Source organism: Macaca thibetana, chromosome 13 (genome assembly GCF_024542745.1).
Source record: "Macaca thibetana thibetana isolate TM-01 chromosome 13, ASM2454274v1, whole genome shotgun sequence".
In the NCBI taxonomy this organism is placed as follows: Eukaryota; Metazoa; Chordata; class Mammalia; order Primates; family Cercopithecidae; genus Macaca; species Macaca thibetana.
In genome coordinates, this window is record NC_065590.1 from 70,515,871 (window position 1) to 70,539,227 (window position 23,357).

General features: G+C 41.9%; 1 protein-coding gene across 3 annotated transcripts in view; it reads right to left on the minus strand.

Moving 5' to 3' along the window:
- The window catches only part of VIT (vitrin), a 126,004-nt gene that overhangs the window by 96,212 nt on the left and 6,435 nt on the right, over nt 1–23,357 (minus strand). For all 3 annotated transcript variants that reach the window (XM_050753345.1, XM_050753343.1, XM_050753342.1), the window contains exon 2: nt 9,735–9,804. In XM_050753345.1, the coding sequence (XP_050609302.1) occupies nt 9,735–9,786 (52 nt within the window). In that variant the 5' untranslated portion in view covers nt 9,787–9,804. The remainder of the gene's footprint in view (nt 1–9,734; nt 9,805–23,357) is intronic.

A 23,357-nucleotide genomic window follows, 5' to 3' on the forward strand; every position in this document is an offset into this window, starting at 1 on the left:
ACCTGTGCCAATGATGTGGCCATTGAATTGTCTCCAATTTTGACTGTTAGCACTAGTTGAGGCCTGAGTAATTGACATACCATGTCCTAGGAGAACAGAAACATGAAAGAGAACTGAGTGAGAACCAGAAGTCTAGCCAGGCAGAATGAAGGCAGACATTTTTTCAGTATATTTACTTCTGGGGTTTGAGTGGGTAGGAGTGTCCCGGAGGTCTAATTTTTATAGTAGCTTCTTGTCAATTAACTCTGTGCAAAGACTATATTTTCACTTAATGCTCAAAAAGAAATATCTATAATCCTATAATATTTTTTAAAATGAGTACTAAATACATACATAGAAAAAAATTGAGCAAGGAGAGGGAGTAAGTGAAATAATAAATTTGGGTATCAATTTTTGTGGAAAACCAAAAACTGTTCTTGGCCTCTGTCTCTGAGGCAAGTGGTTTATAAGTCCTGGTATCATTAGGACTATAAACATTTTAGTAAGACCACCCCATCATTTGCTTTTGGTTGTCCAAGACCTTTTAGGCTGAAAACATGCATAGCTGGGTTCAGTTGAACAGCAGTAATTAATAAAGTCATTATCTTTGATGGCACACACAGGCCCTCCCCTCAGCTTCTGTGCTTATAATTAAAGCTCCTCAGAAACCACTCCTCCAGGGGACAGCTGGTCAGTAGGGCCTGCATATGTGCTTGTGCCCTGGAGCAAGTCTTCACCCCTCCTCAGCAATCCCCCTCTTGCTACATTGGAAATGGTAAATTGCATGTTGAAGTTGGGGAAGAGAAAAATCAATCTTGTGTTCATTTTCCTAGGACGCCTAGCAGAGCACCAGGATGGATGCCTGATGCCCACTTCAAAGTGCAAAGCCGCAGACAGGTCTGAGAGCCAGCCCCTGTGTGAGAGTAGTTAATCATCTGGCAATGGAGGCCATGTGTGTCAAGAAAACTTGAAGAGAGTTAACTCTGGAACCCCAAATTCCAAGGCAATCATGCAGCAATGCTTCTCAGCAATGCTTCTTAGTCCTTAAAAATCCAGTGTTCTTTGGCCAACATGGTGAAACCCCGTCTCTACTAAAAATACAAAAATTAGCCTGGCATGGTGACTGGCACCTGTAATCCCAGCTACTTGGGAGGCTGAGGCAGGAGAATCACTTGAAACCAGAAGGTGGAGGTTGCAATGAGCTGAGATCGCGCCACTGCACTCCAGCCTGGGCAACAAGAGTGAAACTCCATCTCAAAAAAAATAAACAACAACAAAAAAAAATCTGATGTTTCAGTTTTGAATAACATAAACAATTCTCTTCTCCTTCTCCTTCTCTTCTCTTCTCTTCTCTTCTCTTCTCTTCTCTTCTCTTCTCTTCTCTTCTCCTCTCTTCTCCTCTCCTCCCCTCCCTTTTCCTCCTTTCCTCTCCTTTCCTTTCTTTTCCTGTCTTGCCAAGGCTAGAATGCAGTGGTGTGATCACAGCCTACTGCTACCTTGAACTCCTGGGCTCAAGCGATCCTCCTGCCTCAACCTCCCAAATAGTTGGGCTTACAGACATGTGTGCCACCATGTCCGGCTACTTTTTCATTTTTTGTAGAGACAGTGCCTCGCTATGTTGCCCAGGCTGTCTTTTCTTTCTTTAGTAGTGCTTGAAATGTTAAAGCATATTAAATACTAAAATTACTTTTTCAGAAAAAAAATTTCTCCCACTTCACTCTCTCCCTCTCTGATGTGACAATCAGGACAGTTCAAATACTGATTTTTAAAATTTATTGTATAATGCATAGAGAAAATATAAATGAATAAGCTTGAAACTATGTTTAATCTTCTTAACGTTAAAAATGCAAGCTAAAGCAAAATGAGGGGGTGTTTTCCCATATCATGCTAGTAAATATGGAACATAAAATTATATTTAATCCTGGCAGGGATTTGAGATTAGGGCTTCCCTGAACACTGTTGGTGAAGTATAAGCAGGCAGGGCCATTCTGGAAAGCAATTTCAAGAGTCTTAAAAACTTTTATATTCTTTGACTCAACAAACTTCTAGGAATATATCCCAAGTTATAATCAGAGGTATAGACAAAGATTTATATTAAAAAATGCTTATTGTAGCATTATTTCTAATGGATCTGGAAATAATAAAATGTTGAAAACGTGCCAATAATGGGAAATCCTAGGCATTTATTACAAATGGTGTGTAGTGGAATATTAAATTACCTGTGAAGTGTTCAGCTCTAACCTTAAGAATGACTCTGACAAGTTTAAAATATATGCAGATGAATAACTGGAACAAATATACTAAAATGTTAATAATGGAGGAATTATTTTTCCATTTTATGTTTTCTGTATTTTCCCCTTTTACATTTGTATTTAATATAAAATATATATTTTATATAGACATAATTTTTATAATTAGAATCTTATATAAATGAGAAATAACTGATATAATGATAAAGAACAATTATATTTTAATCTGGTCATATTGAAATCATATAGGTTTATAATAGTGAAAACTGCTTTCTGAAATTATTGGCATGATTCATCTGTGCTCATGTTTTCCAGTTTTCCTGTCAGTAATGAATTATAATCAGAATCCACATTATGTTGAAGAAAAGACATGAAATACCAGAACATCTAATCAATGATCAAATCAGTAGGTACTTACTGAATACTTGTGTACCTAGAACTTTTATAGGCATGCCTCATTCTAGCCCATAAACTTCCTGTTAGATCTTTTTGGAGACCCTCTATGTGCTAACATAGATAGTATCCACAATGCCTCCTTGAAAACCAATTTATAAAGCTGATCATTTAAACATAGTTCAGGTTTCCCTGATGCTTTAATTTAGGATTATGTACTCAATGAAACATTTAACATCAAATAAATCAGAGCTTCATAGCAAAGCCATGACAGCTTATTCTCTGCAATCAGGTAAATTATAAAATTATGCTTCAAATCATAGGATATTTAAAGCTGGGAGGAGCTTTGGAGGTCATCCTTTATTTTATAGAAAGGAAACCAGGCCCAGTGTCACCACCTTGGCTAATGCTGCAGTCATTTGGGGGAAGTTGGAACCAGAATGCGAGTTTGCTGGCTACAGTGTTGGCCTCTTTACTCCACTTGCTCCCTGCCAGTGTCCATGTGGATTATAAGCAATACTCCAATGACAATGAGCACTATAAAACTCTACTCTAGCATGCATTGAAACATATCTAAAACAAGCATGCTACCTCTTAATTAAACACATTAAGCACTTAATTGACTTTTATTTAGAGAGCTTTTGAGAGATCCTTGAATGGCTCCAATACCTTAAAAATCTAGCCTCCTTAAGGACAATTATTTGTTTAGAAATATTTATTGAGTGCCTATGATATGTGGTGACCACTAGAGATACGACCCTGAGCTCCCACCCTCAGTGATACAGCTCCCACCCTCAGTGAGTTTACAGATTTTGGAGAGCCAGAAAAATGACAAGGCCAATATCTTGCAGCTACATAAGAATAAACACAGGACACCAAGGAAATGCATAGAAGATGGTCCAAGCTAATGGGGATGAGGGAAGTTTCCTGGAGGAATAGCATGGTTTGTGGGAGGGGGTGTGGGCATGTCAGTGAGAGGAAGAGCATTCCAGGAAAGGGAACGGCATGTTCAAAGGCCTGTAGGTGAGAAATGATGCATTCCTCAGGGAAATTAGAAGTTCAGTGCTGGAGTGGGGGCTATGGTGAGTGACAAGAGCAGGGGAGGAGAGCAAGAGCCATATCAGGAAGGCCCCACAAGCAAGGCACTTGAAGAAACTTGCACTGCATCCTAAAGGCAAAGGGAAAACACCGAGTTTGCACGGAGAGCAACAGAGTGGAGGTCAGATGTGGGCTTTCAAAGATGAATAGGGGTATGGTAGAAAATGAGGTAAAGGCGTAAGGATTTGGGGCAAGGAGGCCCTCACAGCACCCAGAGGAGGGATAGAGAGACTTAAGCAAATGACCCTGGGGTGAAGACATGTAAGCAGAGGAGAGAGATGGCAGGGAGGCAGACACACGAGGACCTGGAAAGGGGACTATGTGAACGCGAGCCTCCTTGTTTTTCATTAATAGAGTGATTTATTATTCCCCCCAGCTTCATTAAGGTATAATTGACAAATGAAAATCATCTATATTTATGATGTTTTGATATATGTGTACATTGTGAAATGATTAAATCAAGCTAATTAACATAGCCATCACCTCGCATACTTAACAATTTTTATGTGTGTGGTGAGTACATCTTAACTCTACTCTCTTAGCAAATTTCAAGTAAACAATGCAGTTTTATAAGCTGTAGTCGCTGTGCTGTACATTAGATCACCAGAACATATTCATCTTGTAACTGAAAGTTTGTACCTTTTTTTTTTTTTTTTTGAGATGGAGTCTCGCTGTTGTTGCCCGGGCTGGAGTGCAATGGCACAATCTCGGCTCACTGCAACCTCTGCCTCCCGGGTTCCAGCAATTCTCCTGCCTCAGCCTCCCAAGTAGCTTAGATTACAGGTGCCCGCTACCATACTCAGCTAATTTTTGTATTTTCAGTAGAGACGGGGATTTCACCATGTTGGCTGGGTTGGTCTCGAACTCCTGACCTCATGTGATCCACCCACCTCGGTCTCCCAAAGTGCTGGGATTACAGGCATAAGCCACCACACCTGGCCTGAAAGTCTGTACCCTTTGACCAGCATCTCCCTGTTTCCCCAGCTCCCCAGCCCCTGGAAACCATTGTTCTACTTTCTGCTTCCATCAGTTTGACTTTTGTAGATTCGATACAGTATGTAAATGAGATCATACAGTCTTTGTCTTTCTGTGCCTGATTTATTTCACTTAGTATAACATCCTCTGGTACATTTACATTGTAAATGACAGGATTTCTTTTTTTATGGCAGAATAATATTCCATTGTATATGTGCACCACATTTTCTTTATTCATTCATCCGTTGATAGACACTTAGGTTGATTCCTTATTTTGACTGTTGTGAATATGCTGCATTGAACATGGGGGTAAGGATATCTCTTCAACAGACTAATTTCATTTTCTTTGGACATATACTCGGATGTGGGATTGCTGGATGACATGGTAATTCTTATTTTTATGTTTTGGAGGAATCTCATTGTTTTCCATATGGGTTTATTAATTTACATTCCTGCTAACAATTTAGAAGGGCTCCCTTTTCTCCACATCCTTGCCAACACTTATCTTTTGTTTTTTAATAACAGCCATTCTAACGGATGTGAGATAATATCTCATTGTGGCCTTAATTTGCATTTACCTGATATTAGTGATGTTGAGCATTTTTTCATATGCCTTTTGACCATTTGTATGTCTTCTTTTTGAGAAATGTCTATTCACATCCTTTGTCCATTTTAAAAATTAGGGTATTTGTTTTCGTGCTGTTGATTTGTTAGAGTTCCTTATATATTTTGGATATTAATCCCTTATCAAATGTATGGTTTACAAATATTATCTTCCATTCTACAAATTGTCTCTTCATTCTGTTGGTTGTTTCTTTTACTTTTGGTGCAATCCCATTTGTCTGCCTTTGCTTTTATTGCCTGTGCTTTTAGGGTTATATCCAAAAAGTCATTGCCCAGACCAATGTCACGAAGCTTTTTCTTATGTTTTCTTCCAGTAGTTTTATAACTTCAAGTCTTACATTTAAGTCTTTAGTCAATTTTGAGTTAATTTTTGTATACAGTGTGAGCTAAGGGCCCAATTACATTCTTCTGCATATGGATGTACTATTTTCCCAATACCACTTATTGACGAGACTGCTTTTTCCCCATTGTGTGTTCTTGTCACCTTTGTTAAAAATCAATTAAACATAAACGTGTGGGTTTATTTCTGGGCTCTTTATTTTGTTCCATGGGATTATATGTCTGTTTTTATGCCAGTACCATGCCATTTTGATTACTATAGCTTTGTAGTGTATTTGGACATTGGGTATTTGATGCCTCCACCTTTGTTCTTTTTGCTCAGGATTGCTTTGATCTTTTGGAATCTTTTCTGTTTCCATATGAATTTAGAATTCTTTTTCCAAATTTCTGTGGAAAATGCCATTAGAATTTCAATAGGGATTGCTTTGAGGATTGCATAGAAGAATCTGTAGCTTTCTTTGGATAGTATAGGCATTTTAACAATATTAATTCTTCCAATCCATGAACATGGAATATCTTTCCATTTATGTACATCTTCTTCAATTTTCTGCATCTTTTTTTTGGTGTGTGTGAGTCAGGACCTTACTGTGTCATCCATGTTGGAGTGCAGTGGCATGATCATGGCTCACTGTAGCCTCAGTCTCCCTGAACTCAGGTGATCTTCCCACCTCAGACTCTCGAGTAGCTAGGACTACAGTCACATGCTACCACACCTGGATAATTTTTAAAATTTTTTTTGTAGATACAGGGTTTCTCCATGCTTCTCAAGCCAGTCTCAAACTCCTGGGCTCAAGCGATCTGCCCACTTAAGCCATGCAAAATGCTGAGATTACAGGTGTGAGCCACTGCGCCTGGCCTCATCAATGTTTTATAATTTTCAATGCACAGATCTTTCACCTCTATGGTTAAATTTATTCCTAAGTAGTTTTTTTTTTTTTTGGATGCTATCGTAAATGAGATTGTTTCCTTGATTTCTTTTTCAGATAGTTCACTGTGAGTATATAGAGGTGCTACTGACTTTTGTATGTTAATTTTGTATTCTATAACTTTACTGAATTCATTTATTAGTTCTAACAGGTTTTTGGTGGAGTCTTCAGGGTTTTCTATATATCATATCATGTTATCTGCAGAGAAAGTTTTATTTCTTTTTCAGTTTGAATATCTCCATTTCCTTTCCTTGCCTAACTGCTCTGGGTAGGACTTCCAGTAACATGTTGAATGGAAGTAGCAAGGGTGGGCATCCTGGTCTCATTTCTGATCTTAGAGGAAAAGCTTTTAGCTTTTCACCATTGATTATATTAGCTGTGGCCCTGTCATACATGGCCTTTATTGTGTTGAGGTACAGGGGTCTCCTTTTTCTACTTTGATTTCTTGCTATCTGAATAAGCAAGCCAGAAGGGCAAGGGCAGGCTGAGAAAGGCAGGGTACAAAAGATAGCCAGATCTTCCTTTCTTGTTTCTGTGATGCTGGGAAGATGCAGAGGGTGAAATGACCTCAGAGTTTGTTTGTTTTATTTGTTTGACTAAACCCTATTCCTAACCTCTTGTCCCACTCTCAATCCATTCTTATGTTAGAAACGTACTAACTTGTATGTTAGAATGAAAAGAGTGGTAGCTTCTCAAAGGGGCAAAGGGGAAATGAAGGACCTTATGCTTTCAAGGGATTGTTCCCCAGTGTCATAGCCAACTTTTTGTTTGCTAAAGCAAGCCAGGCATATAGAGCAATTGTAGAGGCAGTGTTGGGAAGGTTGACCCTTGGACCTTGCCCAGTCTCTGAGGACAACAGCAGTGGTTGGGGTAGGGCTCCTGGTCCAGGTGCCTAGAAGTTCCTCAGGGCTTCTTATGGCCATCTGACAGGAGCCAGGAAATAGTGCCACTGGTTCCTGAGAGTGCCTGGTTCCTTGAGGACTTATCCAAAGTGAAGACAGAGCATTGTTTTTGGCCTTTTCTTTGGCTCCAGGAGAAAGTAGCTTACCCGAGAGACAAGTAGCTTGGACAGAGCTGCCCCTAGGTCTCTGGCAGCCCTGTTACGTAGGGTTGGGTGATTAATAGCTCAAACATATAATTTGCAGGAAGCTCTGAGACGATGAGTGACTTGACAAAATTGGCAAGTTGATGGTGGAGTCAGGACTAGAACCCATATCCTCCCTTTGACTCCTGGTCCAATACTCCTTCCAACATGCCTAGAGCCCCCTTGCCTTCCCAGCTGCATTACCTTCTTCTCTTCCAGTCCCCAGTTCTGCCAGGTATACACCCTCTGAACAGACCTTGAGCACTCTCGTTATATTATGGGTTGAATTACGTACCCCCAAATTTATGTGTTGAAGTCCTAAGCCTCCATATCTTAGAATGTGACCTTATTTGGAAATAGGCTCATTGCAGCTATAGTTAAGTTAGGATGAGGTCATACTGGAGTAGGGTGTGCCTCTAATCCAATATGACTGATGTCATTATAAAAAGGGAAAATGTGCAGACAGACACAACTAGAGGGAGAATACCATGTGAAGATGAGGGCAGTGATCAGGATCATACATCTACAGGCCAAAGAACACCAAAGATTGCCAGCAGACAGCCAGAAGCTGGGAGAGAGAGACAGAACAGATTCCTGCCTTGCAGCCCTCTGAAAGAACCAACCCTTTTGACACTGATTTTGGACTTCTAGTCTCCAGAAGGTGGAGGGAACGGGTTTTTGTTGTCCTAATCCACCCAGATTGTGGTGTTTTGTTACAGCAGCCCTGACAAACTAACAGACTGTCGAAAGCCTTCTGCGCACCTTCCTGGCAGTAATTTCACAATGATCCACAGGATTACTCTACCTGACAAGGCTATGGCACAGTGGGGCCAAGCTTAATGGAAGACGACCCTTGGGCTTGGTCCTAAACCCCTCAGCACTTTAGTTGAGCGCTTCTAGTTGACCTGCTGCTCCTCAAGGGCCTATCCAAGATTGCATACTCTGGTGATAATGGATTCTTTTTTAAAAAAATCATCTTTGGGCTGGGTGCAGTGGCTCACACCTGTAATCCCAGCACTTTGGGAGGCTGAGGCGGATGAATCATGAGGTCAGGAGATTGAGACTATCCTGGCTAACACGGTGAAACCCCGTCTCTACTAAAAATACAAAAACAAAACAAAACAAAAAAAACTATCCGGGTGTGATGGTGGGCGTCTGTAGTCCCAGCTACTGCAGAGGCTGAGGCAGGAGAATGGCGTGAACCCGGGAGGCGGAGCTTTTAGTGAGCCGAGATCGTACCACTGCACTCCAGCCTGGGCGACACAGCGAGACTCCGTCTCAAAAAAAAAAAAAAAAAAATCATCTCTGGTCGGGTGTGGTGGCTCACGCCTGTAATCCCAGCACTTTGGGAGGCTGAGGCAGGCGGATCACGAGGTCAGGAGTTCCAGACCAGCCTGGCCAGCATGGTGAAACCCCGTCTCTACTAAAAATACAAAAATTAACCGGGCGTGGTGGCGTGTGCCTGTAATCCCAACCACTTGGGAGACTGAGGTGAGAGAATCGCTTGACCCTGGGAGGTGGAGGTGCAGTGAGCCGAGATCACTCCATTGCACTCCAGCCTGGGCGACAGAGTGAGACTCTGTCTCAAAAAAAAAAAAAAAAAAAAAATCATCTGTAAAAGTGTGAGTCGCCAATGCTATAGATAAAGCCATGTCAGCAGTAAGTTTTTTGTTTTTGTTTTTTTGTGTGTGTTTTTTTGGGAAATTAAGAAATAAGAACATCCTTACATTTAGAATCTGCAAATATGCAGTATCTGAAATACTTGCTAATTGCTGAGCAATACACAAGATAGGTGTGTGTATGTGTGTGTGTAATATGTAATATACTGAGACATATATGTAATACATATACAGTATTTGCTTTACATGAAAACATATACACATGCATCCTGAATTTGATCTTTGCTTAACATTCTTTCTTAAAACATCTCTTCAAAATGTTTGTCATAAAAAGATACACTGTATTGTTTATATGCTCTGTCTTGGTTTAAAACTTTTCTTGGCTGGATTCTTTGGATCTTAGGAAAATGCTAAAAGGGTATCCAGATACACATATAAAAGTACTTACCAAGGAACATTTCAATAACAGATGCCTTCATAGTGAGAACAACAGTCCTCATAAATATCAGAATGACACCCTGGAGAGAAAGAAACAATAACATCATCATATTTCAGCCAGGGGTTCTGAATTGGATGCACAGAGTATGTGGGAATGGGCTGCATCATTTTGCATTGCCCTCTGGAGTCTTAGGATTCCAGGCTACAGATTTCCATAAGCAGCACATAGAGATAGCAGTGGCTGGCCTTGCTGGTACCCAGAGATGCTATTTTCAGTTAGAAAGCCCATTCTGGCCACCAGCCTCCAATTCTTCAAATATTTGATGTTTACTTAGAACTGAAGAGGAAATAACTCTACGATTTTGAGAATATGTCCAAGTAGTCTTCTTTATGAGAATATGTCCAAGTAGCCACATTTATGGCATTCAGAAAACATATTTAGATTACGATTATTAATACTTCACTATTCATTTGATAAATATTAAACTCCTATTATATGGCTACATTTTGTTAGAAAGTGCTAAAAATTGAATTAAAAAACAATTATCACCCTTGAAAGACTTACAGTTTAATATAGGTGGAAAAACGTAAGTGGACACAAATAACCATGTTAATTTGCATAAGAGAATGTTAAGTCCTCATAAGAGAGTGTAAGGGGAAATTTATAGAGCAGTGGTTCTCAAACTTTGCTGCGTATTATTTAATAGTATCACCTGGGAGTTTAAAAAAGTCCTGATGCCCAGGCTGTATCCCAGACCAATTGAATAAGACTCTCTTGGGTTGGGAGTCTAGTTAATTAAGTTTTAACAACTTCTCAAGTAATTCCAACATGCAACCAAGTTTGAGAACCAGTGATTTTGAGTCGGCTTCTTGAACCTTTTTTTTTTTTTTTTTTTTTTGAGACGTAGTCTCTGTCACCCAGGCTGGAGTGCAGTGGCATGATCTTGGCTCACTGCATCCTTCGCCTCCTGGGTTTAAGCAATTCTGTGCCTCAGCCTTCCAAGTAGCTGGAATCACAGGCACGTGCCACCACGCCTAGCTATTTTTTGTATCTTTAGTAGAGACGAGGTTTCACCATCTTGGCCAGGCTGGTCTTGAACTTCTGACATCTTGATCTACCTGCCTGGGCCTCCCAAAGTGCTGGGATTACAGGCGTGAGGCCCTGAGCCCGGCCGGCTTGTGTATACTCATCACCTGGGGCTCTTGCTAAAGTGCAGGTTCTAATCCAGTAGGTACGGGTGGTGCTAGAGATTCCCCAAGGGCCAGAAAGTTTAGAAGGACAGAGATTACGGCAGCTATGGGAATAAGAGAAAGCCTCATAGAGATGGTGGCAACTGGGTCAACTTTGAAGAATGAACAGGCTTTGAACATGCAGAAACGAGAGAAGTGGCTCCAAGTGGGGGAACAGTGCCAACAGAGACCCAGACGTTGGAGAGTGCAACAGATATGAAAATGCTGGTGATCTATGAGGGAGTTTCTCATCTTTCTCTTAAGGCTATGAGGAAACTGTCAAAGGTTTACTCGTACTACTATTAATTGAGTATATTCTGTGCATTCTGTATTGTTTTGAATCCACACAATAAGTCACCATGATAGGTCTTATGATCCTCATTGAACAGATGAGGAAACTAAGGCTTAGAGAAGTTAAATGTCATAACCGTGGTCCAAGGTGGTGAAAGGATTAGAATGGAGGTGAAAGTGGGTGGGAGGAATCTGCCCTGGGCACAGGCAATAAGGGAGAAATATGTAGAGAATGAAAAGACTTAAAGTTGGTCTGCTTTTTATTATCCTTATGAGCTAGCAATTTTAAACAATGTCAATGGTAGTGAAACACTCCTCCCCTCTGGGCAGATGGCTTCCACTATATCCCCCCCGCTCCGGTGCCACGGTTGTGTGGCCCAGAGCTGGCATTCATAACTCTACGCTCTGCTGTGTTCAGTGGTGTACTGGTTAAAAAAAAAATAGAGATAAAAGCCCTGATTTGCAGAGCTTGTCAGTTTCTGTGGTAGCAAATCCTCTTACCATGGCTGATTTTGAAGCTACCAAAGTGACATCACTGAATGAGATCTAGAGAGATAAGCACAATCTAGTACTAGCTAGGCCCAATCTAAGCTTATAAACACTATTTGATACACTGCTATGCATATTTATTAATAAAAAGCAATTATTAGATTATGGGTTGAGATAGTATACAAGTACTCGATGCAATTAACTTAAAGTTGTTTAGTATATGAAAGCTTTATTACAAGCAATTAAATTAAGCAGCAAGAGTAACCCCAAACAGAACTGATCACTTTATTAATTTGCAACGACGATTGCAATGTGTTAAATTTCCCAATTAAGGTAGTTGGCCGCTGGTTACGTCTTTAGCTTCAAAATAAAAACAAAATCATATGTACAATCTGTTTGGCAACTTGATGTTTAAGTAGCCAGATTATATTTTGGAAATAGTATGATAACAGGTAATTTTTTTGTTTTTTATTAATTTGAGAAACTCCAGAACGATTTATGTATCTTCAAGCCTGAGTGTTTAACTTTCCTATTGGATAAATACAGTATACCAAGTTGCCCTACTGGACCCACCTATGCAGCCCCATTAATTGACTGTTACCACTCAACATTGCAGATTTCATCCGAGTTATCCTTGACTTCTCTTTCTCTTTCTCTTACACCCCACATGCTCTCCACCCGCCAGTCCTGTTGGTACTACATTCAAAGTCTATCCAGAAACTGACCATTTCTCAGCATCTCACTATTACCAATGCCATCTGTGGCAGCCTCTGCCCTGTCCCACCTAGATTATTGCAATTAGCCTCATAACTAGGCGGTTCCCTTCTTCCTTTGTCCTCTGCAGTTCACAGAGCAGCCAGCATGATCCTGTTCAAAGTCAGTCAGTCCATGGCATTTCTCGGCTTACACTCTACAGTGGCTCCCCCGTCTTACTCAGAAGAAAAGCCTAAGTCTTTACAAGTGGCTCAGGACCCTACTTGATTTGGCCTCTGTCCACCCTTCTGTTCTCATTTCACACTATTCTCCTGCTCAATTAGTAATCTTCAGCCACACCAGCCTCTTGGCTGTTTCTGGAACACCTCTTACCTCAGGGTCTCTGCACTTGTTGTGCCACCTTTTCCTCTATTTCCCCGGATAAGCACATGACTTGCTCCCTCATTTCTTTCAAATCTTTGCTTAAATGTTACCTCTCATGAGACATTCCCTGGTTATCCAATTTAAAATCACAATTCCCCTCCCACCTCTCCCACCACCAACCGATATATCCAATCCATTTCCTACTGGCTTTTTCTCCATTGACTTATCACTTCTGACATACTTTATACTCTACTTATTTATTTTTTATGGAGTTCCCCACTATAATGCAAGCTCCACAAGGGCAGGGATTTTTATTTGACTTTTTGAGTGCTCAGTAAATATGTGTTGAATCAATGTGAGTAATGAGGGCTCCCCCTTTTCCCTAGAAAATTTAAAGAGGAAACAAAACAAAGGGAAGACAATCTTATGAATACATTAGAAACGACTGTATTATACACGATATGTTATTTTTTTATTTATATATTTATTTATTGAGATGGAGTCTCGCTCTGTAGCCCAGGCTAGAGTGCAATGGTGCAATTTCAGCTCACTGCAACCTCCACCTTCTGGGTTCAAGCAATTATCTGCCTCAGCCTCCCAAGTAGCTGGGATTACAGGTGCCTGCCACCTCACCTGGCTAATTTTTGTGTTTTTAGTATGGATGGGGTTTCACCATGTCGGCCAGGCTGGTATTGAACTTCTGACTTTGTGATCCACCCTCCTCGGCCTCCCAAAGTGTTGGGATTACAGGTGAGAGCCACTGCCCCCGGCCAAATTATACACTTTAAATGGCATATTTTATGGTATGTGAATTATATCTCAATAAAAATTAATAAAGCAGTATTGATATTGATATTACTGCTAATCAACAAACAAACCCAAAGGGAAGGCGGAGAGCAGAGAGAAGTGCTCTCAGATCTGTCCTACAACTTTAGAGTCATGATGGACATGACCTTTAGAAGCTGGAATGAATGAATAAAAACCAACAGGATTCTGGGAGATGCTCTAATCCTCGAGGAGATCTCAACCAAGTGTTGGCTTATCAATGATGGAAACTGACCAGAATCACTCTAGTGTCAGAATACTTGAAGCTTATTTCTCACCACTGCAATTTCTACACTTGCTTGGTCCGTTGACTCAAGCACTTAAAATGTAAATGTGCCTTTTGAAATGTGTGGAAAAAGAAAAAAATCAAACCCTCTCTCAGCCATTGCCAAGGCTGAGCATGAGGACTGCCACCAGCACCATTAAGCAGTTTCTGCAGGCAGTCCAATGTCACAGAGCTGTGGGGCACATGGTAACACTGGAGCCCTAATTCCTCACGTGCTCACCCAGGTTCTAACAAAAACGGAACAATAGGGGCTTCCAAAAGAATGTGTTACTGATTCACAAATTTATGGATGTGCCATGAGATATAAAGAATCCCAAATATGTAGTTCTGGTGAGGCAAATGATGCCTGGTTGTGAAAGAAGAGTATACATTAGTGTAAGTGGATTAGCACAACAAAGTTCATTAGATCTCTCTTTCTGCCCAGAGTCAGAAGAGAGCAAGTTGGTAATAAATAATAATATTGCTTTATATTTATATAGTTTTTCACAGTGTTTTAAATAAAGTGACTTTGTGTGCATTTCTAGAGTTGCCTATTTTGTTCACTGTTCAGTTTCTAGAGCCTGGAATAGTGCTTGGTAGTGGGTACGACAATACACGTTTGTTGAGAAAATGCGTGAATACAAACTTGTTCTTCACAGTAAACTTGTGCAGGATGTGGAGTATGCATGATTCCCATTTTAAAGGTAAGGAAACTGAGGCCTGCAGTGGGTAAGTGACTTATTCAAGGTCACATACACAAAATCAAGCCTGGGTTTCATGGCTCCTGATCCTGCACCCTTCTTTCTACCCCTTGTGTATAAGACAATCTGCAGGTTGCATCTTGTTAAGATTGAAAAAGCAAAATGGACTTTTCTTAAATCTCTGTGTCAAAATGCTTGAGATTTACAGATAAGGGGCAAATTGTTCATCAGTTAAAGATGTATGAGAAGAATACGCTTTGTCAAATGTGGAGGAAGTGTAAAAAGGCAAAGAAAGCAAAAAGGAATTTAAGCAGGGAAAATAAAGACCACAGCGAGAAGAAGACACTTGATAATGTTCACCACTGGTGACCAGGAAGTGTGAAAAATTAAAGCAAGTCCATTGGGAATTGAATGTGGCAATGTATGCAAAAGCAACTTGGAGAAAGAGTGACTAAAATTGAAAAAACTCCTATTATCAAGTGTTGGTGAGGAGTGGAGGACTGAAATAATTGCTAACAGGAATGTAAAATAGTACAACTACTTTGGAAAACAGTTTGGTGGTATCTCGAAAAGTTAAAAAGCTGAGTATATTCCCACCATATGTTGCAGCCATTTCACTCCTTGGCATTTTCTGAAGAGGAATGAAAGTATATGTCCATACAATGACTTCTGCATATATATTTTTAACAACTTTATTTCTCATAGCTCCAAACTGGGAAAGATGCAAAATCTATCAACAGATAAATGGATAAACACATTGTGGTTTATCCATACAATGGAATGCTACTCAGCAATAAAAAGGAATGAACTATTGATACATAAAACAACAGGAATGAATCTCAAAATAATTACGTTAAGTGAAAGCAGTCAGAAAAGAGTACATTCTGTCCAATTTTACATTCATATCATTACATTGCATCTAGAAACTGTACTCTATAGTAACAAAGAGCACATCAGTGGTATCCAGGAGCCTGGGGAGTGGGAGTGGAGAGTCCTGGAGACATAAGAGCAGAAGTAAGACAGCAAAGGAACACATGAAAAATTTGGGGATGGATATGTTCATTATCTTGATGTGGTGATGGTTTCACAGTATTCATATGCCAAAACTTATCAGATTCTATACTTTAAATATATATATTCTTCATGCCTAGAGAGTGGGAGGAGTATTCACTAGAACCCAATAACAGTGGTTGTGTCAGGGAAAGAGAACTGGATAAGTGGTGATCAGAGATGGGAAGGTGTCTTACCATTTTGTTCTATTTAAATCTTTACCCTGTGCATATATGTTAATAAATCCAATATTAGTAAAATATAAAAATGAAATAATGAAAAAACTCTTGAAATTGAAAGGGACACTTAAGAGGTATTGTTGTTATCATTATCACTTCCACCACCAAATTTAGCAGTGCTTCAATTAACATAAACCAGATAGAGTCCGAAGAGCTTCATTATATGTGATCTGTTAGGAAGACTTAACATATACAGACAATGTTGATCTCAGATGGGAAGCTGCAGCCATCTCCTAACTCACTCTTGCTCCTTGCTCCAGGTCGATCTTTCTTTCAGTTGGAAAGGATCAGCTTCCTAAAGCACAGGTCTGATTGTGCATTCACCTGCTCAGAATTCTTCTTCATAGTCCACTCATTCTCTACAGAATAAAGCTCAAATTCCTTAGTGAGGCATTACAAACTCTTCATGAAATGGCCTGCCTTCCCTTTCAACACCATCTCACTGCAATTCTCCTGAGTAATCCTCTCCTTTGACCCCAGCACACCTGGGCTTTTGGTCTTTTCTCCACACTCTACATGTCAGTACCTTGGCTCACATTCACATTATTGTTCTATCTGGATTACTTTACCAACCCTCACCACAAACCCATCCATCTTTCAAGCTTCAGCTCCTGGGCCACCTCTTCTACATAAATCGCCCTGATTTCCTAAAACCAAAATTCATCTTCTTTTGTGCATCCATTAATCATTCAAAAATAAAAGCATATGTACTATGTGCCAGGCAGAGAGAACCAAGATGCAGGTCCTGGCATTAAGTTGCTTTGAGTCTTCCTGCAGGATACCAGCATGCATGCATCATAACTAATATTTACTGAGCATATACTGTCAGTAATATATTAACTCATTTAATCTTCACAGCAACTCTATGAGGTAGAGACTATTTCTTGCCTTCATTTTAGAGGTAAGGAATTGGAAGCATGCAGAGGTTACAGACTTTCCAAGGCTAGAAAGAAGGGGAGCTGGATTCAAATCAGACGTTCCAAGTCCAGAAGCTCTGCATTTCTCCCCTTGCCATAGCTGTTTCATAGTACATGCACTTACTCCATCTTCATTCTAATTTAATTGACCTGAGTTTATAGCGATATTGTTTTATTTATTTATTTATTTAGTTAGTTAGTTAGTTAGTTAGTTAGTTAGTTTTGAGACAGAGTTTCACTCTGTCACCCAGGCTGGAGTACGGTGGCGTGATCTGGGCTCACTGCAGCCTCCACCTCCTGGGTTCAAGCGATTCTCCTGCATCAACCTTCCAAGTAGCTGGGGTTACAGGTGTCCACCACCACACCTGGCTAATTTTTGTATTTTTAATAGAGATGAGGTTTCACCATGTTGGTCAGGCTGGACTCGAACTTCTGACTTCAGGTGATCTGCCCACCTCAGCCTCCCAAAGTGCTGGGATTACAGGCGTGAGTCACTGTGCCTGGCCCGATATTGTTTTAAAGCTTTCCAAGTGACTCTACTGTGCAAACAGCATTGGGAACCTCTGCTACTGGGGATGCAGTGATGGCAAAAGGGTGCATGGGCACATAGGCCTGAAACGTGGGGATTGGGAGGGGCTTGAATTTATTTAATTGGCAGGTTGGAAAACAATGAATGAGTTAACAGGAAAGGACAGGACCTAGCGACAGTGGAGCTTCAGAACTAGGAGTTGCTCAGCAAGGCTGGGAGAGGAATCAGACTGTCAGAGAGGGATGAAGGGTCATGTCAGCCTTGAATGTCATGCCTAAAGAATGTGGAACTGATCCTTTAGGCAACAGGGAGACATGGAAGGCTTAAAAATTATTTTTGCATTCATCATTTTTAATAAGCCCCCTAGAGGCTTACTTGAGCCACTCGCTTGGAAAAAATTCTGCCCTAGTAGACATGTAGGATTTATGTAATGTTGGTGTTTGTCTGAACTACAATGCTACATGGGGGAGCACCCAACCATACTCTTTGTCCATGAGGCAGAAAGAGCCAGTATCCATCTGGAAACATTTACTAGTTACAAGAGGCTGTGCTGTGTTTCCAAAATGCCAAAAATCCCTTGAGGACAGACATCTCTGAATGGGGTGAGGCCACATCTGCAGCCCTGCTTTCTTCATCTCTGCCTGACCGTAAAGCCTCCTCCGCTTGTCAGTGGATGTGGGTTGATCTGGTGAGGACAGGAAAAGGAAGCTGGCACTAGATGGGGAGTGGGGAGGTCCTTTACAATGTGGTGGTGGCCTCTATCTGTACATAAACCTTCATACAGATGTATTCCTCTGGCCGAGGTCCGAAACACTGCATTTCCTGTTGCCACAACACCAGTGGCCACCTTGGAATCATCATTACAATCCCCCAGGATTCTATGAGAGAGAGAGAGAGAGAGAGAGAGAGGGAGTGCCAGAGGGGACAGTAGTTTTTCTTTCTTTTTTGAGTTTTCTTCTCTTCCCAATTCTTCTTTACTTCCTTTTTTTTTTAATCCTAAAGAAATTCTGGCAGAAAATGTGAGCCAAATAGGTAAGGAAGGGGAAATTTTGTCTTTTCTCAATATGTTGGTTCCCAAGAATGCACAAGGCTATTGAAGATGTGCTCTGAGTCAGGCTACGTGGACTGGATGGACACTGTTGGTGGCCTACGCAGAGCATCATTTTCCCCTTCCTCCTTCCTAACAGAATCCCAATTTGGTAAAGGAAATCAGTGCAGCCCGGCCACTGAGAGGAAGCGGGTCCATCTGCAGCTCCCAGGCGGATCCCACTTTGGGGCCTAAGGCAAGGATGGTTAGACACGCCCCCTTGCTGGCAACTGCTCCGGGCCCATCAGCACCAGGCCCTTGCCGGGTGATCATACTAGTTACTAGTCCAGGTGGACTGTGTCCTGGGTTGTAACAGACAGAATGGAAGGACTTGAAGCCTATGTTTTTTGGGGGGAGAGGGTGGCTCTCTTGTTGGAAATGAACAAGGGAGCAGGTTGTTGGGGGTCTGCTGGCTGCCATCTTGTGACCACGAGAAAAGTCCAGCAGAGGAAAATCCTAACTCAAGGCGAGGAGGGCAGCCAGGCAAATCACAGAGAGATGAGTCAGAGCTATGATTTGTCTTGTGCCTGGGGGACTGGGCCTGCCCCTGGACTGTCTGTTATGTGAGATAATACATTTCCCTTGCACTCGGCTGGCAGCTGAAAGATTATTCCTAACTGCTACCTAACTCGCAGTGGCCGTCCGTACAGTAGTTTTAACTGCAGAAGGCTGTAATAACAGGAGTTTATACCAGAGTCTGCAGAGAGTTTTCTCACTAAACTGTTTTCTCATTTGAACCACCGAAGAGCTCCTTGAGGATGCAAAATGGACATTAGAATTCCTGTAATTCAGAGCAGGGAAGTGACTTGGCCAAAGTCACCAGCCCAGATCTCCAACTTCATATTGCGCTCTTTCTATCCTGCCAACTCCTCACATGGTTGTCACTGTAAGTTTCAAATGATTCCATGATTTGTTCTATGATGCTCTAATAAAATAAAAATGCCACTCTTCATTTGCATAGCACTTTTCACTTTTCAAAGCCTGGTTACATCTACAACTGAAGCAGCTCAATTATTATTGTCAGATGCAGAGATGACAGTCACTGAAATGTAAATGACTCAGCTGGTCAAAAGCTTGTGATCTAGCAAAAAAAGATAACTGAAGCCAATTGAGGTCTCCATTGGGATTTTGGGATCGGGATTCTGAAAGCTTCAGAAGCTGTGAGTGCCAAGCTGCAGGCCATATGGGGCCCTGAATAAGATGTGTAAGAGGACGGCAGAGAGAGATGGAGAGAATAAGTATATGGCCCTGGGAGGAGCAGGCGGAGAAGATCCCTTCATTTCTCACCGCTTTCCAGGTCCCATTTCCAGTCTGAAGAAGGTCTAGCTCAGCTCTGTCTCCTGTGCATGATATTGATGTTTTTGGGCCTTTGACTTGAGCCAGTTTAAGTTGGCTTCTGTTTCCTGCAGCTTTGATTAAAACCCTTTTCATATTTATTGTTCTAGTTATGTCCTGTTCCCCAAAATGATTAGTAGTAAAATGAAAGCACTCAAAATGAAAAGGACATACGTGCTTGTCTTTTGGTAACATCAAAGCAGAGGGTCCCTAGAGAGGCTATCCCCAACCCTGCAGCCAAGCTCTGGGAAGAAGTGTGGCAAGAAATCCTGTGAGTTGTCACAGCCACTGAGAAGGTCTGGGATGCTCAGGAAACAAAAAATGGAAGTGGGTGACCTTGAAACCATGCTGTCAGAATGTTGCTGTAGAGTTTCCTCATATATTTTTCACAGTAGTTCACAACCAGAGGTGATTTGGTCCCACAGGAGACATATAATAGTGTTTGGAGACTTTTTGGGTTGTCACAACTTTGACAAGAGAGGGGGATGCTGCTGGCACCTCGTGGGTGGAGGCCAGAGTAGAGATACTGCTGACCATCCTGCGATGCCCAGGACAGCCTCCACAACAAAGAAGTGCTCAGCCCCACAGGCCAATAGTGCCAGGGCCGAGAAACTGATTTATGAGAATGTTTATTTCTCGATGTATTCATGAGAATGTTATGCTTACTGACATTCCAATCTAGGAACTTCCCATAAATATTGTATGTACTTTTGTGATGACTAGAATGCGTATCCCCTTCTCCAGGATCACCCTTCACCACCAACGGTCAGAGAAAATCCTACAGCAAACATGTTTCCTCACAGGCAGTTGGGTGGGGTTAAAGACCTCATCCATGTATACAACTGATGTATGCCTGTGCCATTAGGTTCATTGATCCATGTGGCATGTTTCTACATGTCGGAAAACCAAAAAGGCAAAGCCATTTTTGGTCGTGTGTTTCAGACCGTTATTTTGTACTGCGTTAGGGACCTGACATATGGTAATGCTTACCACATCCACAAAGGCTTTGACCAATGGTGATTTCTAGAGAGACTACAAACAGTAATTACATTTCTGAAGTGGTAGTTTAGATCTTATATTGCCAGTGGGAAAAAATACTAGTTTGCAGGCATGCCCCAAATGAGCTCTAAAGAAACCCGTCCAAGAGTTATTTATCCTGTGTAATGGAAAGGGGCACGAACATCAGTAAATCTAAAGGAAAGAGGCTAGGACCTCAAAAAGACGAGGTGGGCCGTGATTGCTCCTCTGAGTTACCCTGGAAACCATGAGTGGTTTAAAGATTCTGATGAAGCTTTGGAAGATGAGTTTCTCTCATCACAAACTTCTTTGCCTAATGTGTTTGACACTGCGGATTAGCCTTGCCTCCTCCCGGTTCTTCCCTTTGGGCTTTGAGGTTTGTAGTTGCCAAGGGGCCGTCTACTGTGAATTTGGAGCTGGGTGTTTGGTTCTGCTCAACTATTATCCCTAGAGCCTGGACTAGCCTGAATACTCTGTGCTTTTTGGTCTGCCTTCAATTCTGAAGCACAGAAAAACATTCTCAGGTCCGGCAAGACTTTCCAGCTGAGATAGGAAGGAAGATGAGGGTGTGTCTGCAAGATCCACGCCCTCCCCTCTGCTGCTCAGTAGAGAATGGGCTCCTCTCAGATGACAGGGTTCTGAGAGGCAGATGAGGGGCTGCCTCTCAGAAGCACATTCTTGAATCCCAGCAACCAGAGACCTGGGTGAAATGGAGGGTGTGGAGGACAGTGTCTGTGGCTCAGGAATTGAGGGCTGTGGAGAATTAAGCCTCGGGAATTTCCAGGGACCAGTAGAAACAGAGTCATTTAGAAGCAGGAGACCCAGCTCTCCAAAGGCAGCCACCAAATGTCCTACTTCAGAGGCCTTCCTGGGAACAACCCCAGCTCTGAAGGAGCCCTCAGACTCTCCTGCAGGGCCCCCTGACTATTTTGGCCTGGATATATATAGTGGCCTGTTAAATGAGATGGGATTGATCCTTTCAGTCTTCTTTCTGGGAAGTTTTAGAAGTGTAGAGTTCATGCCCATAGTAATAACTATCGTTTACTAAATGTTTCCTATATGCTGCATACGGTACACAGGTGATTTTACTTAATTGTCATGGTGATCCTATTGGGTAAGGACTAGTGCGCCCATTCATCAGAGCAGGAAATTGAGGCTTAAAGAACTTTAATACACTGCTCAAGCTGGCCGGGAGTGGTGGCTCACGCCTGTAATCCGAACACTTTGGGAGGCCGAGGTGGGTGGATCACCTGAGGTCAGGAGTTCAAGACCAGGCTAGCCAACCTGGTGAAACCCCATCTCTACTAAAAATACAAAAAGTAGCCGGGCATGGTGGCATGCACCTGTAATCCCAGTTACTCCGGAGGCTGAGGCAGGAGAATCAATCAAACCTGGGAGGCAGAAGTTGCAGTGAGCCGAGATCGTGCCACTGCACTCCAACCTGGCGACACAGCGAGACTCAAACAAACAAAAAACAAAAAACCAACCAAACAAAAAAACCTGCCGAAGCTTATAGAATAAATGTATAGCAGAACCAGAATTCTATCCCAAACCTCAAACACTTAACTCCATTTAACATAGAATTTCCCCACTGTACAAGATGGTTTTATCTTCCTTTTTGCCTTGATGCCAATATCCCAGGCTTTTTGAGACACTTGGCTGACAATTGTTAAAACACAATATAAAGTACATACCTTGTATAATACAGTGGTCTTAGTTACAAGATTAAGCGATTTTTCAAGAGTCATATTTGAGCCTGAACTCACAGCTCTGTCTCACACACAAATGTTATTTAGGGTAAAATGATGCACCAGGCATATTTTTAAGTGTAACCAGGCATAACACACCCATCTAAGTCAACATTTGAGTGTGTCATAATTGACTGTGTAATGGGATGTTAAAATAAGATGATCCTTTTGTCTTAGTTTCGGTTGAGGCCTCAAGACAATAGGAGCCAACCACTTCCATGTTCCAAAGTGGTCTCTTTGAAGCTCCTCTCACTAGTGCCTGAAGTGGGGGGCGGAGGGGGCGGATAGGGGAGCCACCAGCTCCTCTTGCATTTGGGTAGGGGGAAGAGGAGGGAAAATGCCTACAACTTGTCTTTAAGAAATTTTTGCTTTCTGATCTCCGACTACCTCTCTGTTTCTACAGCCTCTTGCCTGGAGAGGTCATCAGCCAGGGATCTTGGTTCTCAATCACCTCCTTCCAAAAGCCAGCTTGGATGCCAGTAACCCAATTTGAAGTGGCTGAGTAGTTGTGTCTCAGGGGCTGATGTCTGCCTCTGTGGACTTGGTGTCTGTCCCATGATTAAGTCCTCTATAGGAGAGGGGAAGAGCTTGTGGCGATTAGGATTCTCTGTGTGACAGAGTCAGCCTGGGGTTGTTTTTGCTCCAGCCTGAGTCGGGTGCATGGAGGGCTGAGGAGCCTATGCAGAAAGCAGCCAGACAGAGTTTACCAGTTGCCCAAGGGCTGAGGGAGGAACTGTAAATCCCCAGCCAGAATGGATTTATTTCCCAACATCTATGGAACTACACGTGAGGAACCCCCAACGCAGTAGGGGAGGGAATCCTCACAGCACCCA